This window comes from Entelurus aequoreus, linkage group LG04, assembly GCF_033978785.1.
Source record: "Entelurus aequoreus isolate RoL-2023_Sb linkage group LG04, RoL_Eaeq_v1.1, whole genome shotgun sequence".
Classification (NCBI taxonomy): Eukaryota; Metazoa; Chordata; class Actinopteri; order Syngnathiformes; family Syngnathidae; genus Entelurus; species Entelurus aequoreus.
This window is the reverse complement of record NC_084734.1, coordinates 70374238-70398389: the sequence shown is the minus strand read 5'-3', so window position 1 is coordinate 70398389 and position 24152 is coordinate 70374238. Positions and strand designations below refer to the sequence as shown.

At 39.6% G+C, this 24152-nt stretch overlaps 2 protein-coding genes and 1 long non-coding RNA gene across 6 annotated transcripts in view; 2 read left to right on the top strand and 1 right to left on the bottom strand.

Annotated features, from left to right (window-relative positions):
- Positions 1-14944, top strand: part of LOC133648981 (actin-binding LIM protein 3-like) — a 100879-nt gene extending 85935 nt beyond the window's left edge. The window contains exons 15-23 of the mRNA XM_062045608.1: positions 5821-5955; positions 6085-6155; positions 6336-6504; positions 9136-9165; positions 9420-9475; positions 9603-9666; positions 9758-9765; positions 9866-9946; positions 13976-14944. Of these exons, the coding sequence (XP_061901592.1) occupies positions 5821-5955; positions 6085-6155; positions 6336-6504; positions 9136-9165; positions 9420-9475; positions 9603-9666; positions 9758-9765; positions 9866-9946; positions 13976-14089 (728 nt within the window). The 3' untranslated portion in view covers positions 14090-14944. The remainder of the gene's footprint in view (positions 1-5820; positions 5956-6084; positions 6156-6335; positions 6505-9135; positions 9166-9419; positions 9476-9602; positions 9667-9757; positions 9766-9865; positions 9947-13975) is intronic.
- Positions 14945-15516: 572 nt separating this feature from the next.
- LOC133648979 (uncharacterized) lies at positions 15517-17248 on the bottom strand. The gene is made up of 3 exons (XR_009825961.1): positions 17067-17248; positions 16085-16240; positions 15517-15979 (listed from the first exon to the last, which is right to left on the bottom strand). It is a non-coding gene; the product is annotated as an uncharacterized LOC133648979 (long non-coding RNA).
- The window catches only part of LOC133648978 (actin filament-associated protein 1-like 1), a 70367-nt gene continuing 62735 nt past the window's right edge, over positions 16521-24152 (top strand). For 3 of the 4 annotated variants that reach the window (XM_062045606.1, XM_062045602.1, XM_062045607.1), the window contains exons 1-2: positions 16522-16638; positions 17082-17261. In XM_062045606.1, the coding sequence (XP_061901590.1) occupies positions 17207-17261 (55 nt within the window). In that variant the 5' untranslated portion in view covers positions 16522-16638; positions 17082-17206. Of the gene's footprint in view, positions 16639-17081; positions 17262-24152 lie in introns of all 4 variants that reach the window. The other variant, XM_062045604.1, reaches the window with a different exon arrangement.

Here is a 24152-nt window from a genome sequence, read left to right as displayed (position 1 = left end):
ACACTTCCTTGTGTTTTCGATAATATGTATTGGATATGTTTTGGTGTAAATGTTGTATTTATGTTGCTCCACAGTCACATTTACATACATACACCTGCCCACTTTCCGACTGATACAGAGCTACGTTAAAAAAAAGCTGCTTTCAGCAGCATTTATGTCACTGCATGTGACACATCATGCCAAGATTAGATGAAAATAATACTTTATCATAACTTTTCTCAAACTCAGCTGGCCTCATACAGAGCTCCTCACTCTCTGGCTGAGAGCTTGACTCAAAATTTAACTTAAAATATCCAGATGTCCACCTCGCTGTGATGTCACGTCGTAGCCAGACTGCAAAAACTGCAGGCAGAGGCATCGAAAACTGCGTGCAAGCTCACACCAAAATGCCTGAACCATAAAATTCGATTCTTTGGCATTGTTTGACACGATTATCCGACATTGTAACAACATTTATAAGTTACAAAAGTCCAGAAAATCATCATAGCTCCCCTTCAAATATGCTCTATATTCCCAGTCTCCTTTCATAAGTACATTTTAGATCGGAAGCTTGGTTTTGAGGTTTGAGGTTGTTTGCAATGGTGCATGTTCCTTCTGTTCTGTATGTGTTGGAATTTGTGGGTTATTTAGTGAATTGTGTCAACTTGTGCACAGACACGTCTGCCAATGTAAATGATGCTAAGTACATCACAGGCCGTAATACTTCCATGCACATTTTGCAAAAGGATGACTGCGATAAGGAATTGACAACCTAATTGTATTGTAATTCTGTTTCAGCACAAACCAACAAGAGACACATAAATGTGCATTATAGGCCTGTTATGTACTATTTCAATAACATGTTTACTATTTTGTTTGATTTTTGTGATGTAGTGTCACTTTATAACAGCTGCTTTTCTCAGATCTAGAGCTACATCTAGCCTACAACAACAGATTATGTCCTCTATACGCGTAGTAAAGCTCTCACATGTCACATCTCCCTCAGGGGTGCTCCAGTAACATTTCCCTTTTCTTTTCACCCCTTTTTTCTTGCATCTAATCACATTTTTTCACTCCTCTCCACCTCCTGCTCCATTAAACCGGTGACCTTGCCACTGTAAGTAAGCTTCCTCGTACTCCCTGTTTCACTCAGTCAGTAGATGGTTTATATATATTCATGTCTGTGTCTCTCTTCTTGTGTTTGTTTATCCATACCAGCACCTATTCACAACTGTTCTGTGAACATACTTGTGTACTTGTGTATATGGCGTCAGACAAGTTAAAAGTGTGTGTCCCAGAGATAAGAATGTCTGTCGCTGGTGTCATGTATTGTGTGTATTGGAATTCAATGCATCATGGTTAATGCCAAGCAGAGCGGAGGAACGATCCATCTGACATTACGCTGCATGTCAACCCCATTGACTTCCATTGACTGTGCTTTTGTGTAGAGAGGCATCAATATGATTGTCAAACATTCATGACATGAATAGCTGCCTAAGGCTGAGCGGTTGTTAAACTCAGTTTGAAATAGCTTTTTTTTCTTTGCTCTAACATTGATCCAACATTCAACACGGTGGCTAAAAGCAGACTCTCGAGGCACAAAAGTGGGAATGTTGATATTGTTTTACAAAATGGAATTACTTTCAAGGACTTAAATTTGAGGATGCTATTTGGGTCATTTAATCTGTCCAAATCAACTGCTGTTTATATGGCAGTGTTGTATTGAACAGACAAATGCTTTATGGAGAAGATGTGCCATAGAAGAGGTCTTCATGGATGTGGCTTTACTTGTATCAAACCACAGCGCATCTGCTGGCTGCAGCTCAGTATTGCAATGCATTTTGCTTTAAAGGGGAACTGCACTTTTTTTGGAATTTTGCCTATCATCATTATCATCATTATAATCATTATGAAAGACAAGACAACGGTGTATTTTTTAATGCATTCTAAGTTAAATGTAAATAAAAGTCTGCTTAAAATAGAGCCAATGAGATTGTCCTCTTTTCCGCCCATAAAACCCAAGATATAACGATCCAAAAGCAGCCAACAACACTCCATTTACATTTTGTGACTGGAATATTAACCAAGTATTAGTGATATTGTTATTATAAGCGCCAACACAGACAAACTATTTATAGCATCGCCGTGATCACTAGCTTGTGTGGCTATGTTGACATCATCGGCTGGTGAGTTGCTTTCTCGCGTCGAAGCTCGTGGAAGTTTATTCTAGATCATGGGTGTCAAACTCTGGCCCGCGGGCCATATTTGGCCCGCCGTGTAATTTCACTTGGCCCTTGAGGCGATATAAAATTAACACTAGAGCTGGCCCGCCGATTATATATAGCGGCGGTGCCGCGGTAACACCGCTAAATCTTATACTTGCCAACCCTCCCGGGAGACTCCCAAATTTCAGTGCCCCTCCCAAAAATTGTCACATCACGTTTTCGTCCAGTCCAACGAGTGCTGGCACAGTCACATAATATGTGCAGCTCTGGCACGCACACACAAGTGAATGCAACGCATACCTGATCTTCAGCGATACAGGTTACACTGAGGGTGCCCGTATAAAAAACTTTAACACTGTTAGAAATATGCGCCACACTGTGAACCCACACCAAACAAGAATGACAAACACATTTCGGGAGAACATCTGCACCGTAACACAACATGAACACAACAGAACAAAAACCCAGAATCCTTTGCAGCACTAACTCTTCCGGGACGCTACAAGGTGTGTGTGGGTGTGGGGGCGGGAGGGTTTGGTGGTAAAATGCAAAACTTGTTTGGGTCCCTATTAAAACTTGTTTGGGTCCCTATCAAAAAGGTTAAGTTGTTCAACCCTGGCCCGCGGCTTTGTTCAGTTTGAAATTTTGGCCCACTCTGTGTTTGAGTTTGACACCCCTGTTCTAGATCATAAATCATGCCTCTTACCTTGATAGTAGAAGAATGGGGACATAATCCAACAAGTTGGTAGAATTTGACGGCCAATTTAGACCCGGGAATGGCTAGAAAGACACTAAAAAACATTTTGTTCCACCCTCTTTTTCTTTGCGAGGATTATGAGTAATTTTTCATCTAAACCGGAATATAACAAAATTGTAGCAGTTGGCATCCTAGTGACAGCAGATAATGTACAGTAAGTGGTGTTGTATTATGTTTGTTGGCTTTCATGAAGTCTGCAGTGAGTATTAAACAGAGATTTTGCGGAAGGGAAAAGGGGAATGTTGTGATGCGTTTTTGAAATTAATGCGCTGCGTATACCTAACATGAGCAAAATCTGTATGTAAATATTACATGTTATTAAAAATGTGCCTGTTAAGTACTTTTATAAACGTTAATGGAGGTGTTTAGATGTTTTTAAGGGCTTTATAGGCAGAATAGAGCAACTCCTCTTATGCTCCATTGTAAGCCGACTTTTGATCCCATTGATTTACTATTTAGAATGCTTTAAAAAAGAAAAACGTGTTCTTGTCTACATAAGGATTGTGACTGAGAGGCAAAATTCCAAAAAAGTGCAGTTCCCCTTTAATCGCTTCAAAATCTGATTAAGCAACAATTAATTGCACACAAATGATAGAGTTTTATATGATCTGTTAAATATTATATGCCCAATAGCTATTGCAGACTTAACAGTTTTTAGACCTCGTATTTAGCTTCGGAGGCTGCATTTGACGTGGATGACATAACTTTACCACACTAAGGTTGTCTCAATTCTAAGGATCCTTCAAAGACAGATGCACATGCAGTCTTTTTCCTCTTTCTTGCAGGATGCATGTTATAGGTTTTTACGGCATTTTATATTCCAAACCTATTCTTGAAAAATATCTAAATATGGCAGAAAAAAGATAAAATATTATGATTTTACTTATTTGGACGCTATTAAATATTTGTGGGACCTTTAAACCTTAAAATACCTGTGAAAATACATAAATATTGATAACATACAGCCGACTACTGTAGTATTGTGAGGGTGAAGGTAGAAACTAAGAATGTGTCAATTAATAGATATTTTCATGAAAAAATGTGATCGCCATTGCCAACTCATGCCTTTTGATGCCGATGCCCTCTGGCTGACACTATTTATTTTTACTCGGCCGACAGGTGGCTCTAGCAGCTAACCATGTGTCTCCATACTTAGTGTGGAGCTTCTCCCCGTAGCTAATAATAATCGCCTCCATTGTGGCAAAAAAGTGCATTTCTTAGTATCTTAAGAATCATTATCACATAACCTTATCACTGGAAGACAAGGCTAAACATGTTACACAACGAGAGCAAGCCACGAGCAGTCATGCTAATAGCTGAGCTAACCACTTAGCAGCTCTAAACAACACCAAGATATAAGTGTTTAGTAAACTTTGAGTAGTGTAAATGAACGGGAGGACTTTGAGGGCAAGACAGGGATCAAAAGAGTTGGAAATAGTAACTTAACTGTCCAGTTATGATTGATATAATGCTCTTAGAATACAATAACATGGATGAATGACAACATCCATAGACACATTAGATAGTAGTTTTTGATTTTGATTAGTTCTTGTGTATTATTGACTTTGTTTTGCACACACAATTGTATGTAATAAAAGAGAATAAGGAACTAGTTTAAATAGTGTTGATATTGTTAAACTGTCAATACCATTCACCATCAATACATTGAAAAATGTGATGAGTATTGGTATCGATCGATTTCACTTCAATCAGCAGCATAAAACACTGATCGGAACATCACTAGTGGAAACTTTTGACCCACCCAGCATTCTACCAAAGGCTACACAATACCATTTAACCAATTTAGACTTATGTCCTCTATAAACTGCAAAGGTTTGTGACATGCTTCAGTCAAAATACCCAAGATTAAGAATTAAAGCACACTAGTAAGCCCTTCTAAACAGCCCTGTTCAGAACAACCTGGACTGGTGGGGGGGGGGGGGGGGGGGGGGGGGGCTGTCCTGTCCTGTTTAATTTAAATGAGATACTGCTCACCCAGGCGATTCCACTGCAGTAGTAGTCAGACGTAATGTGCTGGCCTAAGACAGTAAGGAAGCTGTGGAAAGATAAGGAATGTGTCGCAAGCTTAAATACATGTTTCACCTAGAAAACTACTGTACAGCCCAAGTCATATTTCTACAACAAAGGAAAATTACATTACATACCTCACCCTTCCAGTTGCAAACAGAAACCGAGTTTGCACTTATGACATGGTGTCAGTTATTTGCGAGAAACACTTATTGTCCAAGCCATGGGCAGACAAACATCAAAATAAGGTCAAAATTTGTATGATTTGCTTAGAGACACTTTCTCTAAAATACACAGCGGACATAAAAATGACTTGTTTATATAATTTTTATTTTTATTTGATAGCTTATCGGTAATTCCAGTGACCCAAATATATTTATACAAGCAATTAAAAAGTCAACATTTCACATTTTTACAAACTTGTTGCATAATGGGAGCAAACTATTTTTTTGTCCAAATTTCCAACTGACAAAAGAAATAGACAATAACAACTGTCCAATGCAGAGAACGCTGATTCTCAGGAGGATATATGATTATTTTGACACTAAAAAGTTTTCTGGGGCAAATCAGGAGATAATTAGTTTAGTTGAATTCCTATCTGTCTCAGCAAATAACACTGACACATTTCTCTGCGCTTTGTTTTTAGCCCCTTTTTTTGGCAGGTGTTGGAATATTTAACTTAGCAAAAGCTTTGAAGACGGATGACTGCATTCAACTATGTACTTAATTTGAATGACAACATTTTAATCTGGTTTGACACACCGGGATGTCAGGTGTAAATGGTTTATCAGCCGTTAACATCTGTTTTTTTTTTTTATTACTTCTTCACAGACAATCATCTGAATGCAGCCACCAAAAGTAGGACCAGTGAGGACATCCTGAGGTCTTCCAGACTGTCCACCTACTCTCCTGAGCCATACACCCAGTCTGAGTGTGACTACTACCCGTACCCCAGCTCCCCCAGGGGTAGGAACGACCCGACTCGTCTTGCCACATTTACTGTCTCCACTGCACCAAAGTCATCAGACTAGTGGTTATTCACCTATTCATTTAAGAAATACCTTGTTTGATCTGTATTTCTGTATTCCTTCTCAGCCTATCGAGTGCCGAGGAGACGGTTCTCAACAGGAGGAGATGAAGAGAGTTGGAGCCACGGTCTTCAAAGAGTAAGCGCTTCATTATACCCACCGTACTTCAACATGATGTCAGAAGCAGCATAAATAATGCATTTCTTAGGTTATGGTACCTAAACTATTCTTGGTAGTTGCTCCTCTGCTCTCTGTTCACTCTGTACATCAAATGTCTCTAATGTTTCTACTACTTTCCACTGCCCATGTCTCTCTTAGATTGGGAGTGGCATAGGGAGGATGATCTTAAAGGAGGAGATGAAAGCCAGATCTGGTTCCTATGACAACGACCCCTGGGGTAGTGCGAGGAATTCTCGTAGTGGGAGCAAGGAAACCCTCAACACGACAAGCTACAGCTCCACGGCCTACAACAACACCATCAACGGATGTAAGGAAGCACCAGACTCCATTTTGGGCCTGATCTACTAAGATCCAAATAACAAGCGCTAAATAGAATGTACAAGCTATAAAATTCGTGTAATCTACTGAGACTGCTTGTATAATTGAAACGTGTTGCAGACCGCCCTTTTTAAAAGAGGTTTTTTGCGTGTACAGTTCGGGGCTTTCACACTCAATCATTTACTGCACAGCCATGTTATCATGCTCCTGCCTGTGGTGTTTTGCTTTGTTTTCAAACGTGCAGCAGACAAACCACTTTTTATGGGCATTTTTAAAGCAGCCCTGTGGTGCATCTACAGTGGAAACCACTTTGTTTTCCTTTTTGCTCATGGGAGAGGCTACAGCACTAACTGTGAATGTGAAGAAGAATATGCAAGAAAATGCATATTACAAAATGTTTTTTCATATAGGAGATACGTTACTAATATATCTTCTATATGGAAATAAAACAAATGTCATTAAAAAAACACCAGCGGACACAAACATAATATTTTTGTGATTGAGATTAGACTATATGTTTATTTTTTGACAGTCCATATATTTTTACAAGCATACGTACGATAACGCTGTTGCGTAATTGCCTCCTTTCTCACAGCCGTGTATGTAACTGTGTCAGTTTGCAAATTCTTACTACTACCACTACTAAATAAAGAAGCAAAACAGTACTCACAGTACAATTTTAGTCTTGATAGATCACATTGCGTGTGTAATGACATTTTAATTGTTTTCTCCCAGTATTGTTCGGCGTTCTGCTGATGGGCATTTATTCTGCATATTCATGAAGACAGACACGCTAAAAGAATTGTGATTCTGCTCACTAAAGAGATGCAAGCTTAGTAGATAAACTTTGCCTGCGCTATCAATTTTACATGTGGACATTAGCTTAACTTAATGTCCAAATAGGAACATCCACCTCGCATTGAGGTCACAACATAGCCCGACTGAAAACCCTGCGAACAGAGGCATACAAAAAACATCCCCAAAAAAATCCGAGGCAATCCAAGCTCATAACAAAATTAATAAAACTTATAATTTGACGCTCTGGCATTGTTTTAAAACGAGTGTCCAACTTACTAATAACATTTATAAGTCAGAAAAGACTAAATTCATCTTAAATCCTCTTTAACAAAAGTTGCGTTAGTCCGTCTAGTACAAAACAATAAAATACCATACTTTATTTTTATTTTTATCGCGAGGAGCCAGATGAGGTGGTTCGGGCATCTGGTCAGGATGCCATTTAGGGCACGTCCGACCGGTAAGAGGCCACAGGGAAGACCCAGGACACGTTGGGAAGACTATGTCTCCCGGCTGGCCTGGGAACGCCTCTGGATCCCTCGGGAAGAGCTGGACGAAGTGGCTGGGGAGAGGGAAGTCTGGGCTTCCCTGCTTAGGCTGCTGCCCCCGCGACCCGACCTCGGATAAGCGGAAGAAGATGGATGGATGGATGGATGAATGGACTTTATTTTTTTTAATTACATTTTATGTATTTATTTTCATTATTCATTATTTTATTGGTACACCTCAGCAGCTCCTATGAAAATACTTTGTAGACAATTTTGGACTTGTCTTTGGGAATTTTTGTCCATGCATAACCTTTTTTAGGCCAGAGGTCACTGATAATAGACCTGAGAGAAGGCCTTCTGGCCCACCAGCTCTAGTTGTAGTTCATCTGACAGTTCCTATATGGGGTTAAGGGTCAGGGCTCTCAAGTTCTTGCAGAACAAAGACATAAAAGGGCTTCAACCTGTTCTCACAAAGTTGAAAGTATTTAAATGATACTGAGCTGTATAATGCAATATCTAATTAACCATTTTCATTGACCAAATCAATTAATACCCTTTTTCATGTTGTGTATGCCTGGTGTCTAACATGTCTTTTTATGAGTGTAGCAGGGTTGTGGATTGGATGCATGTCAGGATAGGTTCATGGTTAGTAACGGGGGGAGGTTGGTTTGTGAACAGCTGCTGTCAGCCTCATGCTTGGTTGAACAGCAGCAGGCATACCAGCACTGTTTGGACTTTATGCACTCACATTGCTCTGTCATTGACAACAGAGACTCAACCAGGTGTGCACAAGTGCCAGATGTGCTGAAGCTCCCCAAGCGTCATTGTCCACTGACGTTGTTATTTTAGCCCCTGACATTCACAAAGCAGCTTGTCTCCATCCGCTCGCCCATTTTTTTTCCTCTTCAAGTGCTTCTTTTCACTTGCACGCTCCATCTCTTTCGTCATCTCCCTCTTTGCTTAGCATGCCACTTCCAGCTTTCTCTTCCTCTGTCTTCCCCCCTGACACGGTTCCCTACATTCTACCCGCTCTGTCTGTGCATCTTTGTGTGTATGTGTCTGATTCTTGCATGCACACAGCTGTGTCCCAAATCCTGCTTTATTTATGAGCAGTAAGATCTCTCATTAAAGCTCTTCTTCAGATGGGAGGGGTCACTTAAACAACAAGGGCATAAAGCCACATATAGCAATTAAATGGGCGTCTTCCTTACCTATCGTACATGTGAATTTGTGTGATCCTCCCAATGCTTAATGGAAAAAGTAAAGTGTGTCATTTACATCTTTTTTTATGTATGCATTAAATGGTTTTAATTGTTTTTTTTGTTTGCCTTTCACAGCACCACGATCCCAATACAGCACTGACAGTGGTGAGTTACCTACCCAAAAACCTATGCAAGTTTGACAATAACTATATAATTATAATGGTATCACAAAACAGAGGCTGTGTGTTTTGAAGTACAAATATCAGAAAGCTTCCCCATTAGCTTTGTTTGTGGTGAGCGCCATCTTCTGGCCCTGACCTGACAGTGCTATTTTATTTCCATGTATCCACAATTGAAATCAGATATGTTTTTCATGTTTTCATTCATACTTGTGTTCCTTTTTCTCTTATGTAATTCAGATTTTGTTTGCAAGTCTGCCTCACTTCCAGGATATAGACGCAATGGCATGCAACGAGTAAGACTGACTTTGAATAAACACACATTGCATCTTTAAAATGTGATGTCATCGTTTTTGCATGTGATCTGCCTCAAATAAGAATGTGTCCACCGTTTTTTTGTTTGTTTGTTTTTTTTAACTGTAGCCTCAGAGTGCAGACTGCTACCAGTACCAATATGACAGCAATGAGGTCAACTGGGCAACCAGAGGTATATTTAAATGCATTATACAATATTATTCATGTAAAAAAAAACGTAATAATTGCACTAACTTTAATCTCTTCTATTTTGATAACAGCAGAACACACGGTAAGGAATTTACACATCGGCCTGTAAAAATGTTGTACAATAATTCCACTGTCACTATGAGTAAGGAAGAAAATAATGTACAGTATGTATTGCCATGCAGGTTTACCCCTATGAAGCGCTCATTGTCACCACCAGAGGTCGGAACAGGCTCCCGAAAGATGTGGAGAGAGCCAGACTGGAGGTAAGATGAGCACAGAGAAAGTAGTGGCAGCTTTAAGCTTCACTGCAAATGAAATTTAAGCAAGGATCAAGGCCTAAAATAAAAGTAAAACATACTTATTTTAATAACAATATTTTTTCTTAGTATACTGTAGATCCCAGGTGTCAAACTCAAGGCCCATGGGCCACATCATTTAAGGTAGCCCGCCATGTCATTTTACATGGTCAGCCAAAAAAAAAAGATTTTGGTTCGCCACAACATTTATGTGGCCGATAAAAGGCTGGACAAAAATCAATTTCTGGTTAACTCTATTAATAATGGATTAGATTTATATAGCGCTTTTCTAGGGGCTTTTCTTAGTGCGTGTGCCTCGATCCTGGTCTCGGGACACTGCGACACTGTGTGGAGTTTGCATGTTCTCACCATGACTGCATGGATTCCCTCCGGGTACTCCGGCTTACTCCCACCCCCAAAGACATGCAATTGTCCCTAGTGTGTCTGTCTGTGTTGAGTTGGCGACTTGTCCACCCGAATGCAGCTGAGATAGGCTCCAGCACCCCCCGCGACTCCGATAGGGACAAGCGGTAGAAAATGGGATAGCTTGACGGAAGCGTGGCTGCCAATTCGCACCTACAGCCCCTCCAACCACCACCCATCCTTCATCACCACTGTGAGCGGCACTGGGGGAAAGGGTGAAGTGTCCTGCCCAAAGACACAGCGGCAGTGATTTGTATGGCAAGAGGCAGGGAGCGAACCTGCAACCCACAGGTTTCTGGCACGGCTGCAATTTTGACATACAAAATGTACTCCATGTAACTGCAAAAGGTCTACATGTTCTATGTTCCAGGCATTTTTTTTTGGTAATCAAAAATTAATACATCTGCTTGAATTATGATTTCAAAACAAGTTATCAATTAATCTGTAAGAAAAATATATAAAAATAAAAAACAGTTTCCTTTGTAAATTCCAGAACAAGGCTACGACATATTTATATTTATATATGTTCACTGTTAGAAGCGGTTCTCAGAAAGCAGCCCTTATTGCAATGTGTCTTTCAATAAAAACGAGTTTGACACCGCTGTTATTTGGCAACACTAAATTGGCCCGAGTGTGTGAATGTGAGTGTGAATGTTGTCTGTCTATCTGTGTTGGCTCTGCGATGAGGTGGTGACTTGTCCAGGGTGTACACCGCCTTCCACCCAAGTGCAGCTGGGATAGGCTCCAGCACCCCCGCGACTTCAAAAGGGACAAGCGGTAGAAAATGGATGGATGGTTGACCGTTTCGCTTATATTAAGCACATGGTTGCTATATATACATAAGTTAATTATAAAGTTTAAAGAAATAAATAAATATATAAATTCTGTAATTCTACTTGTTTCAATCTTTTTGGCGAATACAATGTATTGTTCTCTTGGTAGATTATTTTAATTTATTTTTAATTACACTTATTAGCGTGTTGTCATTAAGAAACCAGGAGGGTTACCGGTTTGAATCCAGCATCCCATCCAAGTCACTGCCGTTGTGTCCTTGGGCAAGACATTTCACTTTCCATTCCTCCAGTGCTGCCCATGCTGTATAAATGAATGTTTGCTGGTTGGCGCCAAATGGCAGCCATGTTGCCTTTGGTCACAAATGTAGCTTATTGGTATTGGTATTGGAAATATTAAAAAAGAACCATATAAATCCACTGTATTAATATTATTTTTACTACTGTATTCCAGATTTTAGTACTTAATTTGCTCAAGAAGAATTGTCTAAGATAGAAACTTGATTTCAGATATTGTCAAGTATTTAGTTTTTGCACTCAATCAATGTTGAAATGCGGATTTGTTCATAAGATATATATATATATATATATATATATATATATATATAAAATAATAATCATGATAAAATCGAGAATATTTGCGAAAAGTACATTCCAAGGCCACCAGCAAATTGTGGGGGGAAAACATGATGAACAATAGAAACATCCATTAGAGATCGCATTTTTTTGACACTGATTAAGCCTGAAATATGCTTGAGGTGTAAAATTCTCTTCCAATATTAATTGACATTTGCAATAAATGTGGCTGTTGTAACACATCAAGTAGTTCCACCTCAAAAGACATGCAGGTTAATTGGCAACACTAAATTGGCCCTAGTGTGTGAATGTGAGTGTGAATGTTGTCTGTCTATCTGTGTTGGCCCTGCAATGAGGTGGTGACTTGTCCAGGTTGTACCCCGCCTTCCGCCCGAATGCAGCTGAGATAGGCTCCAGCAACCCCCCGTGACTCCTTGAGGGACAAGCGGTAGAAAATGGATGGATGGAATTGTACTATCGATTATTCATTTAAATTTTTATTTGCAAAAAACTGTTTACAAAACAAGAGTGGCTTCTTTTACAGCTTCACACAAGCTATTTGGAGTCATGTTGCTCCCTAGTGGACGAATTTGCCAAGCCAAGCGGACCAATTATTATATTGTGAGCTAGGGTTAGCGGCAAATCATCAAATAAAAAAATCCCAGCACCAAATCATCAAATAAAAAAATCACAGCGCCAAATCATCACAAATAAATCACAGCGCCAGATCATTGTGTGTCAGACTACCTGAAATAAATAAATAACAGGCAAACCCTTCTTTCAGCTGTTTCCCATTAGGGTTCGCCGCAGAAAAACAATCACATGATGATTTAGCTTAAAGAGAAACTACACTTTTTTTATTTTATTTTGCCTATCATTCACAAGCATTATGAGAGACAAGAAAACAAAAGTTGTGTTTTTTTTGTTTAGTTTTTTGCCCATGTAAAAATCATGGTGGCCAGCAATGCAGCTAATGGGAGCAATTAATTCTACCACTAAATCACTTTAAAAATGCATTGTAAAACCAATACTTAATTAGTTATCGTACTAACACATCGGCGTGACACGGTATCAACCATAGAAGCTAACTACGACAAGAGATAAGCTAGCTTCTATGTCAACAAGAAACATGTTTGAGTTTGTAATGCACATCACTGCGATACGACACCAATCTGTAATGACTGAAAAACATGAACAATCATATTACACTATCTGTAAAGTATTAGCCCACATTTCATGTTTTGTTTGTACGCATACTGTTATGATACATGCATGATGTACTACTTGTATCATGATCAAAATAAAGTGTGACTCACTCGAGGGGCGGTTGTTTCTTTGGTCCAGCTGGCCAGGGACATTTTTTCCAGTTAAATATTGGGAAGCACACCATTTATGTCGAAATAGCTTGGCTTCAAATTCCACAAATCCTGCCTGCTTGGCACTCAGCATCAAGGGTTGGAATTGGGGGTTAAATCACCAAAATGATTCTCGAGCGCGGCCACCGCTGCTGCTCACTGCTCCCCTCACCTCCCAGCGGGTGGAACAAGCTAGTGTGCGTGACTATCAGTGGTACTTACTTACCTACTGACTTACTTCAGAACTGAAATTATGAAATGTAAATTATAAGCAAAAAATAAATATAAAATAATCGTCATTTCCTGAATTCCCTGCTCTTCCAAATTCTCTTCCATAGACACCATAGTCTCTGTTTACTCATGCTCTTTCAGCATGTCCTCAAGCATCCCTAGGAAAACATCAGTAGAAGAGGACGCAAAATTCAATACTTACCTTCTTTTTCTCTCATTTTTGAGCGCTGGGTAGGCTCTTCTCAGTCTTTCTCCTGTTTTACGGGATCGCATTTGGCTTGAGTCTTTGAATTTATTCCATTCAAACTGACCAAAACCCATTTTCTTCGATGTCAGACTCATTCAAACAATCGCTGACAATTACACTCCCATTTTGTCCGAGTCAATTTAACTGGAGAGGTCTATACTTTCCGTCATTTGGAAATATACACAGGCTTTTTCCCGTCACTGTTCAGTCTTCTTTTATGGCATAACAAAAAAAAAACAGAGATTTGATGAAGTCTTGCCAGAATTGCAGCAGTGCATGATTGTGTCTCGAACTTGTTGTGCAACTCTAGGGGCGTTTTTTTTGTTGGGGTTTTTTTCTGTAATACTGAGACATTTTCCTTGTTTTTCTCCAGCGTCACCTTTCCCCAGAAGAGTTTGGCCAAGTGTTTGGCATGACCATCGAGGATTTCGACAGGTTGGCTTTATGGAAGAGGAACGAGCTCAAAAAACAGGCCAGGCTCTTCTAACGTGGGGACTTAAAACACTGCCATACATCCAGAGAGAATATTTCTGCACCGTTTCACTGCCATGGCTGAGAACCTGTTCTTGATCTCCTCATGCAATGAACCAAAATGTGGGCACACCAGCACAGATTTGTGGGGTTTACGTAGACATTTATGCACAGAGAAAAGAAAAAAAGACGTGTGTTCATGTGCTGGAGTGGTGTGAAAGCAATACAGACTCGTAGGTGTAGACGCCATGTTGTGCATTTCTTTATTATGAAGGACTTTTGAAGGCACGTGTGCACCCTGAAAACGTGATGCTTTTAATAGAAACTTTGGCTTTGCCTTATTTGTTATGCTTTCTAAGTTTTATGAGTGTGCAGCACCAGCAATCTCAATAAGTAGAATGTAGTCACAGTGCATAATTTATGTCACTTTATCTGTGTGAATGATTACATGACCAGCGCGGATGACGACAATTTAATTATTCCCCCTGATTTTGCACTCACCTTTTAATACTAAGTGGATTCAGTGCTTCAAAAGTAATTTGACCTAAACTTGCAAACCAAATACACAGATTAACAGTACACATAAATGTGATGTCACAATATTCAAAATGAATACATTAACTGTGTGTTGACTTTTGAGAACGTGCAATACATATTGAAAACAATGTTTGTTTGTTTTTATCTTATTGCAATAAGATGGTTTATGTATACATTAGTCTAATCATAATTTTTGTAGCTTCAGGGGTTATGATCGATAACACGGAAATGCTTTCAAGGAATTTCACGTCGCTAAAGAACCAGGGTTGATGAATTGCTTCCTTTGAGTACTTTTTTGGATTTTGTCACTAAAATTAAAGTTATGATTACATTCTGTCTCGTTGTTTGTATTTTTGACAAATACTTGAAAAGTGCATACTGTGTAGTATTATTTAACGCAGGGACATCCAAACTTTTTCCACTGCAAAACCAAGAGATGCGGGCCATTTTGACAGTCTTCATTTTAAAAACCCGTACGATATATAGATTTTCAAAAAATAAAACAAAATCTAGCAACAACCTTTAAACATTGTCTTATTACATTGCACCTGTTTTGTCTTTTATGCCACTTTTTATGTTTGTTTTGTTTTTAGTAAGAGTCATTTTAGAATGTCCTACAGGGCCTTTAGAATTAAAAAAAAGAACCTGTCATTTTGGACAGACAAGTAGTAAATGCAAGGAGAGTTTTGACCTATACCCTTTACTTTGATTATTGAAATATTTTTGCCTTTCATTTGTTGATGATAATGATTATAATCAGAATAAAACACAGGGTAAAGATTTAGGCAAACTAAACAACAAATTAAACATATTTTATTGCTTTCTGTTACACTTACAGTTTACCATTTTTCAAGCAAAATAAAGTAAATAGTGCAAAATAACAACAAAAAAAAGCAAAATGAAAGTACGGTATTAGCTCTTTTAAGTACTTTGGTTTTTTGATCCCAAAGCCCTCTTTATTTCTGGAGTTTTCAATAAATATGTTACGTGTACAGGAGGAAGGAGACGGCACAGACACGTATTAACTCTATTTATTTACATATGTGAAATAATATATATAAATAAGAAATAATAATGTTAATAAACAAGGGTATGGAGTGTGACTAAGCCATAAGGGTGTGTATGTGTGCGACTATGTATGTGAATTAACTGTAGTGTGTTACCGGTAGTGTTGAACGAGAGGTGCGGAAGTCCAATAGGGGCGAGGCAGGCTCGTAGGTCTGTGAGCACAGGCAGGAAGTCGGGGGCGATAGCGAGGCGTCAAAAGTCCGTGTCCAGGCGGTAGGTCGAGATCCAAGAGGCAGTCAGGGAAGCAGAGGGAACACGGGGAGACGAGACACACAGCTTGTGACGCGGGAACGGAAGTCTGCTGTTGGATCGACAAGGAGGACACGAGACAAGTGAAACACTGCGGGGGGGGGGGGGGAGAGAAACACAGAGAGAGTATGCATCGAGCTTGATTACGAGTCCTTACTGTACAAAACAGGAAACTACGTTCTGGCCCGGAACGCAGGTCTGCACTGGCTTAAGAAGCCCAGGACGCTCATCAACGACGGGTGTGATGAGTGCTGATTGATTGCAGCTGTGCACCGGCGCAGCTTCTGCAGGAGTGGCGCGTGCAGGTGCGCTCCTGGAGGTGCGCACAGACGAGTGTACATTGGAATGCGCCTGGGCCGTGACAAAATAAATACAAATATATACCACCAGTGGAGTAGATATTGGTAAATTTGGCTACGCCCACCTGAGATCGGTAGGTTGTGAGTTCAAACCCCGGCCGAGTCATACCAAAGACTATAAAAATGGGACCTATTACCTCCCTGCTTGGCACTCAGCATCAAGGGTTGGAATTGGGGGTTACATCACCAAAATGATTCCCGGGCGCTGCCACCGCTGCTGCTCACTGCTCCCCTCACCTCCCAGGGGGTGATCAAGGGTGATGGGTCAAATGCATAGAATAATTTCGCCACACCTAGTGTGTGTGTGACAATCATTGGCACTTCAACTTTAACTCAACTTTAATTGTAGCAGGTGGGACCTTAAATCAATCAATCAATCAATCAATGTTTATTTATATAAGGTACAGTATAGTAAATGACAGCGGCCTATTTTTGTCTTAATTCTTATATAAGTAATTGACATACCTGAAACGATGTACTTTATGTATGGGTACTAAATATGGGATTGGATGATATAGATATATTGTTGGATTATACAATTGAATATACCGTACGGGTTAAGGCGATAGATAAGATAGATCTTACCTTTCTCGTATCTCAGTGAGCAGCTAGCATAGCCTAGCACAGCATTTAAAAAGTGACCTTTAACAACATTTTGACATCACATGTGCATTTTTTTAACTGTATATACAACGCTAATAACTGTTTCCACACAGCACATCTGACTAAATGTCATTCGAATCGTTTATATACTTTATTAATTAGAGTCGTAAAGTTTACGTTGTAACTTGGCAGGTTTTAGGACCCGGCAGAGCAGCCAGCAGCGTGTTCCTCCATGGTTCCCCCAGTCCACCCTGCACTACAAGACCTGGGCTCTTTCAAAGTGAGCACCAGGAATCATGGGCGTCCTCTGACAGTGCATGAAGTCTCACATGGACGCCATCACCTGCAGGATGAATTCAAACGGCACTAAATGTAAGTTTTTAAACACAAAAACGTCTTGAGCGTGGTGCGTTAACTTGACTGTCACGCCCACTGTGAGTGCATTCTACAACACCCCTGACTGCAGCATCTCCTGAAAAAAAATACAAACATTTAAAAAGTACTTAGTTTTACATTATGTATTAATGAAATTCTTGAACTCTATTTGCACAGTTCTCAAAGTGGGATCATGGGATGGATGCATTTCTGGAGGTTTTCTTATTAAAGCAATGTACACCTGTAAAATCATGCGACTTTCAAAATAAAAGCTTAATGGTACATTAGTGTACTGCACATCTAGTTCCAGTTCTATGTTTCGTAAATGTGAACTTGTGCTGCACCTACAGTATATTAACGCTTAAGTCTCTTAGTGTACACAGAACACAAGGAGGACTAATAAAATACAGTATGTTCAAATACAATAATTAAAAGTACACAGAACAATAATTATGAACATATTGAACTCTTTTTTTCTTTTGAGATAAAGATTATTTATGTATTTAATAGTTGTTTACTCACTATGGTGTATTCATTTATTATTTGTGTATTCACTGTTCTGTTACAGAGAACAAGCAAATGGGATACAATTGGGAGGGTTCACTGCAAAAAGTCAGTGTTCAAAAACAACAACAAAATATACAAAAATTAGGGGTATTTTATTTGAACTAAGCAAAATTATCTGCCAATAGAACAAGAAAATTTGGCTTGTCAAGACTTTCCAAAACAAGTAAAATTAGCTAACCTCAATGAACCCAAAAATACCTTAATATAAGTATATTCTCACTAATAACAAGTGCACTTTTCTTAATAGAAAAAAAAGACCTTTTTGCTCAATATGTTGAAAAATATTCTTAAATGAAGTAAATGCTAGTGCCATTATGTTGACATAATGATATGCGCTCGGCATTACATTTTTGAAACCAGCAAACTTATACTAAAAACTAGTTTATTGTTCTTAATGGAAAGGCAACAAGGCAACCACTTGTTACTCTCAGGGTCTACTAGCCGCTCAGGCAAATCATATGGTCTAAAAATGCATTTTTCCATCGATAACATGACATCATCGCGCCAAGTGCGTGCTCTTTCAGTCCATTAGTGCGCATATATACAGCCTGGCCCCCGGCCAAAATTTTTTTGATTGTAATTTTGAGGAATTTATCTGAATGTGCATGAACTATTTTTGTTCAAAATAGTTTGATATGTTAAATGTTTAAATAGTCAGCTTACTGTACTGTCCCAACTGTACTACTATATGAGTACGTATTGTCTATTGTTTCATTGAAAATAAAACAGCAAAGTCAATTTGGCTGTCATCTGTTTTAATTATGAGACACAATTGTGTCAAAACCATGATTTTTTTTTTTTTCATGCTTGAAATAAAAAATGATTACTTTAAAGAAGTAGTTTTATACTTGTGAGTGCTGATGACACAGCTTTGCAACAGTTGACATTCTAGTTTCAAGCATGTTTTACTCAATATTGGTCATCAAATCTCAGCAACAAGCTGTAATATCTTACTGAGATAATTTAGGACGTAAACCCTTAAAACAAGTATAAGACTCTAACATAAAATCTGCTTAGTGAGAAGAATTATCTCATCAGACAGAAAATAAGCAAATATCACCCTTATTTGAGATATTTCATCTTACTTAGATTTCAATTTTTGCAGTGTAGGATTAAATAAGCTCTGCTTCTTCCTACTCCTTTTCGGAAGTGCTGTAATGAAACAACTGGAAATATGTGATGCATTACATTGTATCGTATGCGTGTTACAAATAACCTGAAACTGAAATGAAATAAGACTATAAAAATGGGACCCATTACCTCCCTGCTTGGCACTCAGCATCAAGGGTTGGAATTGGGGGTTAAATCACCAAAAATGATTCCCGGGCGCGGCTACGCTGCTGCCCACTGCTGCCCACTGCTCCCCTCACCTCCCAGGGGGTGTTCAAGGGGATGGGTCAAATGCAGAGGACAAATTTCACCACACCTAGTGTGTGTGTGACAATCATTGGTACTTTAACTTTAACTTAAATAGTATTAAAAAGAGAGATAACTTCTTAATTGTATCCGTGTGGTTGTCTGGCACACTGTCCATTTCATAGGAGCAGTTCTTTTCACATGTTCAAAAATATGATATAATATGCACAATTTCTATTTTATTATGCCTTCTAATTTCACGTGACTTTCCTTGTCGGCCTCAAAACATCATGAAATAGAAAAAGTTCAAAACAAAAACCTAACTTCTCCATTTAATGTCGCAGCACAATGGTTGGAAATTACTGTTTTTGATTGAAACTTTTATTAGTACCGTATTTTCCGCACTACAAGGCGCACCGGATTATAAGGTGCACCTTCAATGAATGGCCTATTTTAAAACTTTGTTCATATATAAGGCGCACCGCATTATAAGGCGCATAGAATAGACGCTACAGTAGAGGCTGGGGTTGCGAGACCTGTTGTTGCTCAATATTGGTCTATATATAAAGCGCACCGGTTTTTAGGTGCGCCTTATAGTGCGGAAAATACGGTAGATTGCACAGTACAGTACATATTCCGTACAATTGACCACTAAATGGTAACACCCGAATAAGTTTTTCAACTTGTTTAAGTCGGGGTCCACGTTAATCAATTCATGGTAACAGTATTAGATTGTACTGGTGTATCTAATGATCTTTTTGCAACTGCTTTACTCTTCTCTCTAAGAAAAAAGATGAGTAAATTTATTGTCAATTCCCCAGTTTGGAATTTCAATTGGGCAGCACGGTGGAACATGGGTTAGTGTGTGTTCATCACGGTGGAACATGGGTTAGTGCATGTGCATCACTATACGAAGACCCTCGGTTTCGATTCCCGGGCTCGGGGTCTTTCTGTGTGGAGGTTGCATGTTCTCCCCGTGACTGCGTGGGTTCCCTCCGGGTACTCCAGCTTCCTCCCACCTCCAAAGACATGCACCTGGGCATAGGTTGATTGACAACACTAAATTGGCCTGAGTGTGTGAATATTGGCCCTGCAATGAGGTGGGGACTTGTCCAGGGTGTACTCCGCCTTCAGCCCGAGTGCAGCTGGGATAAGCTCCAGGACCCCCCTTACCCCCCTGCAACACAGAGAGGGACAAGCAGTATAAAATGGACGGATGGATCATTTGAAGATTTGGAATTTGCATTGAAAGAGCTCCACCCACTTGAATTAGAACAGGGGTCACCAACCTTTTTGAAACCAAGGGCTACTTCTTGGGTACTGATTCATGCGAAGGGCTACCAGTTAGATACACACTTAAATAAATTGCCAGAAGTAGCCAATTTGCTCAATTTACCTTTAACTCTGTTATTATTAATAATTAATGATATTTATCTTTGTGGAAACACTGATCATCTTAATGATTTCTCACAATAAATATATATAGAAACAGATAAATATCAATATGCAACACTTTATTTATATATTTTCTCTAAGTGCACATTTTTCAAATTGAACATTTTCAAATGATCACTTCTAAGACAGTCTTGTGAAATCACAATATCCCATTTTAACTAGCTAGCTACTAACATTTTTTAACAAATCATGAATTACTTTGCACCATGTTTGTACAAATAATAACTCATGTAAAATACAAAAGTAAACTGTCAAATTTTTAAATCATGTCACACTTTGAACTGGACACCAAATCTGTTATCTGTTTCTTTGTCAGTTAGTGGGAAGCCTGGCATTGCATGCTGTTAACTAGTGTGTTGTACTCTGGTGTGTAACTTGACACTGCAACTCTGAGTGAGTCTTGCAGATGTGCATCAGTGAGGCGTGTTCTGTGTTTGTTCTTGATGAAGTTCATGTCAGAAAAGGCTGATTCACAAAGATAAGATTTTTCCTCATTGTTTGCGGAACCTTCTTGATCTTTTGGACATATTTTCACAGCAATCTGGCCTTAAGCTTAATTATGATGAATGTAAAAATGTTAAGGATCGGAAATCTAAAGGGAACGTCCTTTCGAATGGAATGCAAAGTGCCTGTTTTGTGGACAGATGGACCAGTTAACATACTTGGTGTTGTTGTCCCAGAAAATCTGGAAGATCTAGGCTCAGTAAATTATGATAATCGACTAAGAAAGCTGGACAAAATTATGCAATTGTCTATGTTGTGGGAACCAGAATATTGGTAGCAGAAAGAAATAACCCCTTTTGTGTGAGTGGGTGTAGATGAGTGTGCATGGGGGAGGTTGTTTGGGTTGATGCACTGATTGAAAGTGTATCTTGTGTTTTTTCTATGTAGATTTAATAAAAAAAAAAAAAAAAAAAAAATTTTTTTTTTTTTTTTTTTAATTTTTTTTTTTTTTTTTTTTAGAACAGGCCCGCGGGCGACTCATCTGGTCCTTACGGGCGACCTGGTGCCCGCGGGCACCGCGTTGGTGACCCCTGAATTAGAATCAGAGGAAGTGACATTAAATTAATCCTCGCTCATCCATGCGGACTGGACACTGGCCGAGAGTTGGTGGGCGGCCGAGGGTGGAGTCAGCTCTCTTGGCTGCTTTGTTGGGTCTGCTCCTGTCTCTGGCCATGCTCCCCCACCCCAGCAAACAATGTCGTGGAACACCGCAAAGGCCACCACAGTGTATGTGTTTTTTTTGTGTGTTTTTTTACTTTTGTGCCTGTGTGTAGAAGTGGCTGGTTGCATTAGCCATGCTCTTTTAAGGTCTTTAATGTCCTTCGTTTTCTTTGATGTTTCCCTCTTACACACATGTTTATGTGTGCCATGGCTACGAGTTTGTTTTTTTCCTTGACCTCAGTCTGGACCCCCTCTCCAGGGGCCCAGGTTTAGACTTTTTTTTTTTTCTCAACCCCCCGCCTGCTTTCCCCAGCGTTTACCTGATTCTCACCATTTTTGTGAGGGGTGCCGGATGTTGTCAGACCCATCAGCGATCCTGTTCTGTCTCCCTGTAATGTTTGTCTGGTCTTGAATGGGATTGTGCTGAAAATCCTAATTTCCCCTCGGGGATTATTCAAGTATTTCTGATTCTGATTGCAATTTACATAAATGACATGTAGCCAACGAACGGGAATAATTTGTCACGTTTAACAAAGGTGTTGTCTTAAATACTAAGAATACTTTACAGGGGTTAGTACGTGTGCCTCATAATACGAAGGTCCTGGGTTCGATCCTGGGCTCTGGGTCTTTCTGTGTGGAGTTTGCATGTTCTCCCCGTGACTGCGTGGGTTCCCTCCGGGAACTCCGGCTTTCTCCCACCTCCAAAGACATGCACCTGGGGATAGGTTGATTGGCAACACTAAATTGGCCCTGGTGTGTGAATGTTGTCTATCTGTGTTGGCCCTGTAATGAGGTGGGGATGGTCCAGGGTGTACCCCGCCTTCAGCCCGAGTGCAGCTGGGATAGGCATTGAGATGGTCCACTTATGGTTATCATTGTTACATTATTATATATGCCTCCCACTCGTGAACTCTTCACAGAGAATCCTGCAGTGGTTTACTGTTGAGAAAATACAAAAAGTGCAACTGGTTCAAGTGTGTGTTTTCTGGGAGCAGCCTGAACTACACTACATTGTTTTACTGGAAACAAAAGAACAAAAGCAGCCCCCCCCCCCTTCTTCGTGGTGTTTGGCCTGAGGTGCATAGTGCATAGCATCATTCTTAACATTTTGCAAGTTTCTTCGTTGGAGTTTTTGATCACCAGTCGCAGATGATGGTTAATGTATATTTTTTACTACTTGTAGGACCATAAAGTCTGGCTTCATGCCTCTAGCCTGGTAAACATGCAATACTGATTAGAGGACCAACGTTTATGGGCAGTTTTTAGTGGTGCAAGGAAATAGCTCTAACGCCGTTCGTTCCCATATAACTAATCTATTCATCTCTTCATTTTTTGCTGACAAGTCCCAGCTTTGCATCACTCTGACAGCATACAAGCGGATGTTGTCAGGTCCAAACAAATCCCATGTCTGTCATCTCAAGCTCTCTCAACACGCAGATTAGGAACATCCAGGTATTTCGCCTCAGTGACTATGTGGGCTTTGTTTGCATAAACCCCACAGGAGACTGGTGTGCTCTCAGGGCCATCAAACTTCGAAAATTACATATCCTGAATGTGTTATGTAATGAGGATTTAACTCACCATTTATTGTTTGTTAATTATATGGATGTAACAATTACTGTTATAATGATATACCCTGGATATAATTTAATTATCGTATAAGAAGTGATTGATTATCTGACTTTGCAAAACTCAAGGTGATACTGCTCATATCCTGGATATACTGTATCCTCATATCTTAAATGCTAACATAAATACAATACACATTAAAGTCAAGTTACAAACAGCCATTTTGCCTTTAAACGGGTCCCATTATGCAAAACCTCTTTTTTAACCTATTGGTACCTGTGTTTGTGTATTTGGGATCTGCATAAGTCCCAAATATTATGAATCAAACCATAGAGGCATGGCGGAGATATTTATAAAGCAATCTTGGCTTCCTTTATACTTCCTCCAAACAAGCCATTTGGAATTTGCCACAAGTGTGACGTTTTTCCCATTGGTGACATCAGCGGATTGTTCATATGTGGTAGAAATTTACCCGAAGTACTTCATTGTAGTCTGCGCTGTAATCAATACGCTCCTTCTTTTTCTCTATCCTCTTGTTGTGGGGCAGACTGGCTCGTAAATGCACATGCATCCTCCGCTGTTGCCATTACTAATACAATGTGGCTTACAGTTCTAACTTATATCCGTCAGTAGACTCCATATGGCAATGTTAAAAACTTCAACAATGAAGACAGGGAGAAGACGCAGTCGAAGCGGAAGCCCCTAAATAAGACCGCCCCCCCAAAAAATCGTAATATGACCCCCTTTACATTAAACCCCTTTACAAATTAAAACAGA